Source organism: Dermacentor silvarum, chromosome 1 (genome assembly GCF_013339745.2).
Source record: "Dermacentor silvarum isolate Dsil-2018 chromosome 1, BIME_Dsil_1.4, whole genome shotgun sequence".
Lineage (NCBI taxonomy): Eukaryota > Metazoa > Arthropoda > Arachnida > Ixodida > Ixodidae > Dermacentor > Dermacentor silvarum.
Window position 1 is genome coordinate 327958484 of NC_051154.1, and position 12512 is coordinate 327970995.

General features: G+C 48.2%; 1 protein-coding gene across 1 annotated transcript in view; it reads right to left on the reverse strand.

The window, feature by feature from the left end:
- LOC119443035 (sodium-coupled monocarboxylate transporter 2-like) overlaps positions 1-12512 on the reverse strand; it is a 109290-nt gene that overhangs the window by 27934 nt on the left and 68844 nt on the right. Inside the window, exon 6 of the mRNA XM_037708164.2 lies at positions 11638-11795. Within this exon, the coding sequence (XP_037564092.1) occupies positions 11638-11795 (158 nt within the window). The remainder of the gene's footprint in view (positions 1-11637; positions 11796-12512) is intronic.

Here is a 12512-nt window from a genome sequence, read left to right on the forward strand (position 1 = left end):
CCTAAGGAGCTTCGCCCCCAAAAAATTAAAGGTATGACAAGGAAGTCTAGCACGGCTGTGGATGGCACGAAGGACGCCGACAGGAAGACACAACAGCGTAGGTTTCGCCAGGCGCACCAGGAACAGCGTTGAGCACGAGCCCCACTACAGTAGCACTGGCGATTCAGCTGCGAAGCTCTACACGACGCACTTCTTCCTTACATCTTCCCCCCTCGCTGAAAACGGAGCCGCACAGGAGGCCTAAGGCGTCGTGAGGACGAAGGGCTCGTGATACGGCTTGAGCCGATCGGCGTGGACAGTTTCGCGGCCTCGGCGACGCAGGTCCGTAGGGGGCGTCAGAGGTTCGATGACGTAGTTCACCGGAGAAGTTTGCTGCAGAACCCGGTAGGGTCCATGGTATCGGGATACAAACTTGGAGGAGACACCTGATGTCGAAGTAGGAGGCACCCACAACCAAACGAGAGCGTCAGGCGAAAACTAGGTGTGGGGGCTCCCGTGGTCATGACGATATTTCTGTGGCGCTTGTTCTTGCGTTGTAAGGGAGCGAGCTAGTTGCCGACATTCTTCTGCATAACGGGCGGCTTCTGAAACCGGTGTACCCTCTGATAAGTCGGGACGGTAAGGAAAAATAGTGTCAATGGGAAATGACGGTTCTCGGCCATACAGAAGAAAGAAGGGAGAAAAGCCCGTCGTTGCCTGGGGTGCCGTATTGTAGGCGTACGTGACATAGGGAAGTATGATGTCCCAGTTGGTGTGGTTGGAGGCGACATACATCGAAAGCATGTCGCCAAGAGTTCGGTTAAAGCGTTCTGTCAAACCATTTGTTTGCGGGTGATATGCGGTGGTACAGCAATGAATAATGCGGCACTCAGTGAGAAGTTCTTGAAGGACATCGGCGAGAAAGACGCGGCCGCGGTCGCTCAGTAGTTCGCGGGGAGCGCCGTGACGTAGAACGAAGCGTTGAAGCAGGAAGGAGGCAACGCCACGAGCCGTCGCGGCTGGTAGAGCGGCCGTTTCGGCATACCTCGTGAGGTGGTCTATAGCTACAATGACCCAGCGATTTCCAGCAGCTGTGTATGGAAGAGGCCCGTATAGGTCTATTCCAACCCGGTCAAAGGGTCGTGACGGGCACAGCAAAGGTTGCATTGGTCCAGAATAGCGGCAAGGATCAGACTTATCCCGGCCATGGCGGCCGCATTTCGATGGGGGCGAAATGCGAAAACAACCCTGTACTTTGATTTAGGTGCACGTTAAAGAACCCCAGGTGGTCCAAATGTCCGGAATCCCCCACTACGGCGTGCCTCATAATCAACACTGGTTTTGGCACGTAAAACCCCATAATTTAATTTTTAAGGATCAGGCTTGCGGCGTTGACATTCTGTGCAAGAGCGAATGTACTTTTGCACAAATGTGTACATACAGCGCCAATAAAACCTATGACGTAGTCTGGTGTAGGTCTTGAGGAGACCAGCGTGTGCACACTGAGGGATGGCGTGGAAAGCGGCGCATACATCGGTGCGGAGCTGCCGGGGTATTACAAGCAGCCATTTGCGGCCGTCGGAACTGTAGTTACGGCGATAGACGATGCCGTCGCGGATGGCGAAGTGCGAAGCTTGCCGGCGTAGTGCTCGGGATGGTGGGCGTTCCGGTGAATCAGAGATGTAATCTACCAAAGATGAAATACAGGAGTCCTTGCGCTGCTCCAAAGCCATGTCGACAGAAGCGAATGGGGGAAGTGGGTCGTCTAGGACGGAGACACTGACAATGTCGGTGTGGACAGGCGAGCGCGAAAGAGCATCGGCATCGGCGTGCTTCTTGCCTGAGCAGTAGACAACCCGGATGTCGTACTCTTGGAGCCTCAGCGCCCACCGGGCTTGGCGGCCGCAGGGATCCTTGAGGGACGACAACCAGCAAAGTGCGTGGTGATCGGTGACGACATCGAAGGACCGGCCGTACAGGTATGAACGAAATTTTGTAATGGCCCAGATGATCGCTAGACATTCTTTCTCCGTGACTGAATAATTTGCTTCGGCTTTCGTAAGAGTGCGGCTCGCGTAAGCAACAACATATTTTTGGTAGCCGGGCTTTCGCTGGGCCAGCACAGCGCCAAGACCAACGCCGCTAGCATCCGTATAGATTTCCGTGGGATCAGTTGGATCAAAATGGCGCAGTATCGGTGGTGTTGTAAGCAGGCGACGTAGCGTCGCGAAGGCCTCGTCGCAAGCCGGGGACCACGCGGAAAGATTGGTATCTCCCTTAAGTAGGTCTCTCAGTGGTGCCATAATCGAAGCGATATTTCGAATGAAGCGGCGGAAGTACGAGCAGAGGCCAATGAAACTACGCAAGTCTTTTAGAGACGTTGGCCTTGGGAATTCTTTAATAGCATGGAGCTTTGCGGCATCAGGGAGAACGCCGTCCCTCGACACGACATGTCCGAGAATTGTCAGCTTCCGTGCCCCAAAGTGACCTTTTTTCAGGTTGAGTTGGAGGCCAGCGTCACTGAGACAGCGTAAAACCTGCTCCAAACGATCAAGGTGAGTAGGAAAATCTGGTGCAAACACTACTACATCGTCCAAATAACACAAGCACGTGTTCCATTTGAGGCCTCGAAGAATAGTATCCATCATCCGCTCAAAAGTCTCGGGCGCGTTGCAAAGGCCTAATGGCATCATACGAAATTCATATAAGCCATCTGGTGTGATGAAAGCTGTTTTAGGCTTATCGTCTGCAGCCATAGGCGCCTGCCAATAACCAGAGCGTAGATCGAGGGAGGAAAAGAACTCTGCACCTTGTAAGCAGTCTAAGGCGTCATCAATCCGTGGCAATGAATAAACATCCTTTCGGGTTATTTTGTTTAGGCGACGGTAGTCCACGCAAAAGCGGACCGAGCCATCCTTCTTTTTAACTAAAACAACTTGCGATGCCCAGGGACTGTCGGATGGTTCAATGACGCCACGCTTGAGCATTTCACCTACTTGCTCATCAATGACACGTCGTTCTGTCGAAGATACGCGGTATGGTCGCTGCCGTAGCGGTGAGTGAGCACCGGTGTCAATCCGGTGGCATACAGTCGTCGTTCGACCCAGAGAAGTGCTGTGGCTGTCAAAAGCAGGGCGAAATTTGTCGAGGAGACGGAGGAGGTCATGGCGCTGCTTGGGGTTTAAGGCGTTGTCGATGACGTGACTGAAAACGTCTTCAGGCGATGTGGCAGGTACGGGACAACCGGAGAGGGTGCTGACCTCGGACGATCCATTAGGAAGTTCCAACGCGGTAATGGTGTCGTAAGGCTCCACAGTGCCAAGAGATTCACCGCGAAGCAACGTAATCGGGAATGGGAAGAGGTTGTAGACAGGAAGGTGAGTCGCACATGCTTGAAGGCCAAGCAGCGCGGTTGGGAGTGGTGAGATGTGGCGACGAACGAAAGCAGTGGAAGGTGTGAAGACTACGGTAGAGTCGGAGGCAATGGAACAGGATACAGGTGCCAGAACGGATGCGTGCGGAGGTATCTGGATGTCGTCAGTGAGGGAAAACTTGGTGCAGGAATGCGAAACGTCGTCAGATATGGCATGGCCAAGCGAAGAGAAGGCGACTTCTGCACGGGAGCAATCAATCACAGCGTGGTGACGAGAGAGAAAATCCCAACCTAAAATAATATCGTGGGAACAGTGGGGAAGAACGACGAACTCGACGATGTAGAGCACTCCTTGAATTTCAAGTCTGGCGGTGCACGCAGCCACCGGCTGGACGTGCTGTGCTGCGGCCGTGCGGAGTAATGGACCGAAGAAAGGCGTCGTAACTTTTCGTATTGAGCGGCATAGTTTTTCGGCAATCACAGATATGGCGGCACCTGTGTCAATGAGGGCAAGCACAGAGACACCTTCAACAGCGACATCAATAACGTTGGGCGGCGAAAGAAGAGGGCTTGAGCGTTGCGACGATGACGCAGTTCTTGCCTCGGGAACTGCGCCACTTAGTTTTCCGTGTCAGCGGTAGAGGGACGTCGACGCATCGGGGAGAGCTAGCGACGACGAGAAGGAGAACGGCGGTCAGAAACTGGGCGAAGGCTAGGGCGGGGAAGAGGTAAATCGCGGTCTGGAGCGTAAGACAACGGATGGTCGTACGCTGCTGTGCGTGGGTCGTCACGTGGATGAAGTGGACGGCGGCGATCGCGGTCTGGAGCGTAAGACAACGGATGGTCGTACGCTGCTGTGCGTGGGTCGTCACGTGGATGAAGTGGACGGCGGCGGCACAGGCGTGCAACGTGTCCGGGAATGCCACACGAATAGCAGATGGGCCGATTGTCCGCTGTGCGCCCGCGATTAATTGCTCGATGGACTGCAGGTCATGGTGGCGGGGAAGCAAAAACAGGGCTAGGCATCGGAGGCGGAGCCCGGAACGTCGGTGGGCGTGGTCGTGCGACGGCGTCGGCGTAAGTCAGGGGGGCGGTGAGTTGAGGCGCCCGCTCCAGAGGAAGGACCTCGGACACTTGTTCTTCTATGACGTGTCGTAGGGTCGGACTAAGGGACAAACTGGACTCCGGCGGGTTGGAGATAAGGGAGAGCTGGCGAGCAACTTCTTCTGGACGAAAGCCTTGATCTGCGAGAGGAGGTTTGAATCGTGAAGAGGAGAGGTCAAGCCGGACAACGATTCCTAATGGGGAACAGAACGGCGGGTGAGGAGGCGTTGACGACGGAGCTCGTCATAGCTTTGGCAGAGTTCAATAACTTGGCCAACAGTCGAGGGGCTCTTTGAAATCAGCATCTGAAACGCATCCTCGTCGATGCCCTTCCGGATATGCTTGATTTTATTGCCCTCAGTCATGGATGCATCGACGCGTTTGCAGAGAGCGATGACATCTTCGATGTAGCTCGTAAAGGTCTCACCAGGCTGCTGAGAGCGCGACTGCAGACGCTGTTCGGCACGAAGTTTTTGAACAGCTTCGGGCGGCCGAAGACCTCGCTTAACTTTGTCTTGAACACAGTCCAGCTTGGGGCTTCGCTTTCGTGGTTGCGAAACCACAAGTGGGCAATTCCGGTAAGGTTAAAAGGGACGGTGGTCAATTTCGTGGTGTCATCCCATGTGTTGTTAAGACTGACACGTTCGTATGATGATAGCCAGTCATCAACGTCGTGGTCATCAGCACCGCTAATGATGGGAGGGTCCCGCTGACGGAGTGTGCCGGGGCATACGGAGGACTGGGGAGCAGGTGGTGGTACGCTCGTGGCGCTTGCGGAGTTCATGATGGCAGGGAGGATCCGGCTGCGCAATTCCAGGATTACAGGAGACCCAGCAAACATCCACCAATTATGACAAGGAAGTCTAGCACGGCTGTTGACGGCACGAAGGACGCCGACAGGAAAACACAACAGCGTAGGTTTCGCCAGGCGCACCAGGAACAGCGTCGAGCACGAGCCCCACTACAGTAGCGCTGGCGATTCGGCTGCGGAGCTCTACACGACGCACTTCTTCTTCTTTACAAAGCAATTATTGAAAGGAAAGGAAGGTGGGGAGTTTGAAATGTTATTGACAAGCCAGTAACAAAAAAAAACTAAGCAACCCAATGAAAATAAAGTGCCGTTGCCTATATAGTTTGAAATTTAGCACAGTGAATAGATTCTAAAGCTCTCTTTGAAAGTTTATCCCTCATTGGTTACGGTGGCTTGAACTTATGAATGAAACTTATGAGATATGATTCTCTGTATTTTCTGTCTTGCGGAGAATGGAAATTTGACTGTAGGACGTAGAGTTTGTGTTAATAAACATTATGACCGGGTTGGTTGAAATGCTCGGGGATGGCATGGGAAGCTTTACAGCTGTGTCCGCGCGATGTCCGTTTGACTTGACGTTCATTTATTGTCCCGTTTCACCGATATATTGTTGCTTACAGAAGGATCATTCAAGCATATAAATTACATCAACTTTTTTCAAATTGTGCGATGAAGTACACTGGTATTCCAGTTTCTTACGTGCTTGAATTTATAAAACAGCGTTTTCTTATAACAGTAAGTGCAACAGCAGTTCATTTTTAACGTAGGTTTGGCGGCGAATATCTCGAAACAAGTGCCGTCCTCCGAATTTGTTGCAAGTCGGAATTCTTTGCAAATTCAGTTGCTACAAATTTGTAAATTGCTATATGTGATGTAAAATAGATGTAAAATAAATTTTTAAAAACGTTAAGTGAGATTTTGTTAATTAGTTGAATACCCAATTGAATGCTCGTGGGAGTAATGTCTGCCTGACTCAGGTATATTGTGCAAGGGTTAAAATTGTGCTTTCTGCGACAGGTGATTTTGAAAAGTTTGGTGCTGCTAGAAAACCGCATATATGGTGTTTTCTCTCCGCGCCCCCCCCCCCCTCTCAGCGTCTGTGCCGAATGGCAAACCCCGCAATCATTTTGCAGAGCCAGAACTGAGGCATAAGAGCCGGCTGTCGAGAACGACGCATAGGAAGCGAACACTGGAGACAAGCCGGATTAAATTATCTCCCCAGATCAGCTCTAGCCTCGTTGTCTTTCGTTTTCCGTCCAGGAAAATGCGCAAAAGATGACTTCCCTACTGCTATAGACAGACTAAGTGTAGACAAATGGATTCTATTCTAACTTGAGAATCTGATCATTCGGCTATACATGCGAGGTGCTTTTGAGTGTATCATGAGACCCATGTACAGTTGTCTGCGTATATTGACATTGAGCGCAGTGGTTAGCGCATCCGGCTCCCACATATAGATTGCCGCAGGCACAAGATTTGGAAGTACAGTAGTGGTGGTAAGCAAAACCTTTTTTTTTTCATCCTAAGGTGAGGGGTGAAGCTCAAAATGATGGGTTGGCCTGAAGACGACATGATAAGTACGAGTTGAAAATGACTACCGTCATCGTCACCGAAGCGGACAGGACAAACTAAGCCAACTCAGTTTCGAGTTTTAACAGTTCTCGCCCATCACTTCTGTCTTGTGCTTAATGCAAGGAGTTAACTGTTGTTTAACTGCTGTCGAAGGCACTGAGAACGACGTATTTAACCATGAAATTCAGCACTGGAAACACCAGCGGCATTTGAAGGAATGAACACTTACACATCACCAATATGAAACATATCAATGCTACATTATTTGCACTCAAAGACGTCAGCAAGAATGCAATGGGAAGATGCAAAACAAGAAACACGTTGAGATGACCAATATTAGGCTGCTGCGCATAACAAGGTTACCAAACACTGAGTGCTTCATTTTACCCTAGTATATCGGCACAATGAGCCGTTATTACGTTGAAAAGAAGTTTAGAACGTCTGTTACAACGTCCACACAGTCGATCGCTAACAAAAGTGTAAATGGCACACAAACATTCGCGACGACGAAAAGGATCCGACGCACAAAGGCGCACTCTCAACTGAAAATCACAAACGTAAAACACCGTCTTTTATACAAGCAATGGTCACATGATTTCTCTGCGTGCGCACCCTAGGATATGACCACCAAAGGAAAGGACATGAACGAACAAGGTGACATACGTGGTAGAAAGATTACCAGTGTCTCGTAGCCCCAACATTCGAACAGAAGATCAAATTCGCTCTTGTAGAGAGATACGGATGCAGCACCCATACAAATATCTGAAAGGCCCTGTATGTTAAATGACTCAATTTCTCGTGGCAACTGACCACAGCGCTTCATTGTGACCTCGGTAACATTGTGCAAATGATTACAAAAGCGCCTACGGCAATGAATCGCCAAGTTTTGAATTGCGGCCCCTGTCAACGACAAAAAAAAACGTTTTCGTAAGAGAAAGCTTTATACACGGGGCCAACTCCAACTTCTGAATTCAAGTATGTGTAAAACAAAAAAAATCCTTTGGCGAGACAGCCGCTAGACCAATTTCAATAAAATGACTTGCATTAAAGAGAGAATATTAGTTTCTAATTGCTGTAGAAAGTAAAATATTGATCTAGGACCTGGAAATTCTTGCAAAAGTAATTAAAATTGGTAACTTTCAAAACACTGATACACAAAACTTATAGATGCGTTACTCTGCCCCTAAAGCATGTGTAGCAGTTTAGTCCACTGCATCTGAGGAGTTTTTTTCGAAATTAGCTAAATCCAGAAACCGAAAATAGCTCAAATATTGCTCCATTGGCAAGTACATTCTTTCAACTTTCCTCTAAAAGAGTTATCGGAACGAAGTGGGTCAAATACCAACAGCTACGTGTGCTCACAGATCTCGTTTCAAAACGAAATTGAGCCAGATCCATGTGCTGTACGGATCTAAATGAGTCAAATCCAGTATGCCAATAGCAGAGCACTTCAGCGATCACGTGATTCAGCAAACATGGCAGCCTCCGTGCGATTTCCCGCCTGACTGCTCTGCCCGTTTCCTGGTGTTTTTGCAAGTTTTTTCCACTTTTCGGTGCTGGATTATCATGGATTCTGATGGAAGTGAAGAGGTCGGCGAGAGATCTGTCCCCAGACGTCGACGACAACGTGAACAGAAGCAATGTCGACGCCGGCGAAGCAAGAATGTGCCGCTGCCGGGATGTAAACACGCCAAAAAAAACTCTACGGTGCGCGCTTGTGACAGAGGCATCTGTGAAGTGTTTCAAGGAGAAGTTCAATGAATTGTGCAGGGTGGAACAAGAGGCGTTCGTTTTGATGTACTGTACATCGTCAGCAGTAAAACGCAGGAGAGGAAAGGAACTGGATCCTCGTCGAAGCCTTGCCGCTGTTTATAAGGTACGCCTTGAAAACGGGAGAGAGATTCGTGTTTGTCGCGATATGTTTTGCGCGGTGCTTGATGTGAGTCACAGCACAGTTGCTCGCTATATTAAGCATAAGCATGAAAAGGGCGAATTGAAGACCGACAGGCGGGGCGGTGATCAGAAGCTCAAGCGCTACTAGAGAAAGCGATTAGCTGTTGTGGGGTTTATTCAGCGACTTCGCGCAAGAGAGTCCCATTACAATCGGAAGAAGACAAAAAACTTATACCTTCCAGTTGAGTTGAAGAGCATCCGAAACTTGTGGAACATTTATAACCAACAATGATGCGCGGGTTAAGTATGGCTTCTTTCCCCACATTTTTTGAACTAAGTTCAATCTTTCGCTCAGAACATCAAGAACAGACGCTTGCTCTGTATGTCTGAAAAATGCGTATGAAATGAAAACTTGTAAAGATGCTTCGCAGAAACAGCGTATCATTACCGAGCAACGTGTGCACAGGTTGAAGTATGAGGCTTTTTACTCATTGCTACGTGAGAAGAGGGAAGACTTGAAAACTTTCTCATTTGATTGCCAACCGAATCAAGTCCTCCCCAAAGTTCCGGACCAGGAAGCCTACTACAGCGGCCAGCTGTATCAATACCACCTCTGCGTGGTGGAACACCAGGTGGATGGATCATTGCCTAAAGAAGCCGTGCATTCGTACACATGGAGCGAAGATGAAAGCTCCAAAGGAAGCAACCAAGTTGCGAGTGCAGTGCATAATACACTTCGAAGCGCAAAATTTGAAGGAATAAGGGAGGTGCGGTTAGTAGCGGATGGCTCTGCTGGACAGAATAAGAACAGTACTGTGCTTTGCATGCTTCTTTGGTGGCTTCAAAATGAGGCTCCATCAGAGATATCAGTAGTTCCTCTTGTGTTTCCTGTCACAGGGCACAGCTTTTTACCCCCAGACAGGGTATTTGGCCGGATTGAAAAGGATGTGAGAAAACACGAAGAAATCCTGAATTCGCAGAGCTACCAAATGATTTTTTCGAATCACGGAACAGTGTTAGAGCTTGGAAAGCATTGGTACGTGTATGACTGGAAAGCCTACTGTACCGCAGTAATGAAGTCGACGCCCAGCTTTCCGTTCAAAATAACAGAAACGAAGGTCTTCTACATTCAAATAAATTCACCTTGTAGAAGTCCTAAAATTAGAGCGGAACCCCACTACAAGGTTTCTGTATGAAACTTTGTGCCAGTCCTAAAGAGGGGAAAGTCCCTCGCCCAAGCACCCGCACAATGCGCACTTTACACCCACCATGTCAACTAAATGAAACTGAGAGATGTGACAAGCCTTCTTTTGAAGCATTTCGGCAATTCATGGCAAGATGATGAAGAGCTTGCTTATTTCGTGAATGTCCTCAGGCGTGCTCAAGAAAATAATGATCATTCAGAAGAATTTGAAGACAGCTGCTTGTGCTGCGAAGAAGACTCGCCTACTCTTCGTGTATAGTTATAGCGCTCTTGAAGCACTGTTGCCTATATTTAATGACTTTTCTGTCAAAACTCCATCCTATCACTCTTGAAAGTCAATTTCAATAAAGCTTTTTCAAGAATACCGCATTTAATTCAATGTCTCAATTCAATATGAGCTAAATTTAAAGTTATCATGCTAATAATGGTGAAAACCGCTGCATATTTTTCAATTGATTGTGGCCGTAAATTTCGCCTAGCCGACATGTAAAACATATCGTAAAATAGCTTTGACAGCGTTGTATTTAGTATGCCTAGCAAATTTTCGCCGTTTTCTCAAATTCTGTTTAGATGGATTTGACTCATTTCGAAAGACACTCCACATCTGTTGATCATATAAAGCGGACAGGTTTGATATATGACTTTACAGTTTTTGTAAAATTGTTACAAAGTTCACGAGAAATTCACAACAGCCCTGCTCACAAATTAGTGCGATATTTAAGATCAGTGTATAATACACATATTTTCATCGCTTTAGATGTAGATGTGTAGTTCATCAAATTGGATCAATGTATTTATTGCCACTTATGTGACCAACGTAAATGATGGTACTGAGCTAAAGTTAATGTCACAAATGCTTCATAAGTACGTCTGCAACCCCATGATGACAATACCCCTTGGTGGCGGGTGGCACTCCGGCTGCTCGACAGTGCACTCTTTCCCTGAGTTTACTGTGTAACATGCTTTGAACGTACCTGTTTGTTGAGCGGCCAAACCATAGAGCGCCTTTATTGATTATTTATCCATTGCGTTTAAATTGAGGAGTACGTTCGAACGTTCTTCTCGGTTGCGAAGATGGATTGCAGGTACAAGAATATTATTCAAGCACATGAATGATGGCAGCTCCCTCGGTAAAATAATTTAGTGGTTTTACCCTACATATCGTATTAGGAACATAAATCAGCTTGTACTCGGTTCAAGGAATACGTTGCGGGAGGCGTAGCAGTGAATGTTTATTTTATTTCTTCGTGGCATATGACAACGAAACGTAGAAGGCTGTGTATATATTTATCTACCACAGCAGCCCAAAGCAACGAAATCGAGACAAATGCGCATCCAATGTCCCGCACCTGCTTCTGTGGGTACTCAAAAATAAGCTATCGGGGGTAGTTTTCGGTCAATTCTCTGCGGCCCCCGTGAAGACCCCGGTGTGACCAATTCTCATTTGATAAAACTGCATCTGCTCTCTCTCGAAAGAGGTGCCCCTGGTCTACCCGGAGCATTCCGAGCAACAGCACTGCCACCTCATATGTCCAAATTACATTATAAAATGCTGAGTACACACATTCAATTACGCGTGCATCGAAGCGAACCACTACAGAGGTATTTCAGGTGACCGTCCTGACAACAATGCGTTCAAATATCGGTTCACCTTGGCGATACGGCATAACATATGTAGACCAACGAAGTGTAGCCGCTTACCGGAGAAAATAGGCTGTAATATTCAGATCATTCAGAGACCGTGGTGGCTCGACGCTAGTGGTAGAATCGTAGATAATCTTCCCGATGATGACCAGTGGCGATACGGTCATGATAACTGCTTGCACGCAGTCGGCCCATACGACGCTCCGGAGGCCTCCCTGATGAAGTGAACGAAATGGTCACGTGCACTCTTCAAGCTAGCCAACAGGCGTTTAATCACCAAGCTTCCTTCAGCAAGACTGCCACCTTCGAACTGGCTGAGATCGCCACACAACGATAGCCGAACTATTGCAATATTTTAATGCAAAAACATTATATGCCCCATTACGCGAAAATCGGTCGGCGTGACTGAAATATGGTACAAGAATGGCTGACGCCGCAGCGAGTAAAAACACGTCGAAAAATTCTCAGAATGACGTCACATATTTCCTGTATGCAGAGGTTCCTCTATACAAAGAAATAATGGCTTTGAAAAGAAAACTTGGTACATTTCGCTGAGTAGCGTAGCCAGACATTTTGTTCGGGTGGGGGGGGGGGGGGGGGGCGGAGGGAGCTCACGTTGTAGTGCGGCTCCTCCTTATAGAATTTGTCGTGGGATCAAATACAGTAATAATAATTGCATTGCCATTGCCAATGCCATTGAATATTAGATGCTGCAAACAAATTATGGAACGCCACGCACTGTCAAGTGAAATATGTATTTTTTCATAAAATAATTATTATATTCGTATGTCCCAAAAATTATGGCAGAAATAACTCATATCAATGCTTCAGCGACCCGTCGCGGTGGTTCAATCTGCTAAGGCGTTGCTGAGCACGAGATCGCGGGATCGAATCCCGGCCGCGGCGGCCGCATTTCGATGGAGGCGAAATGC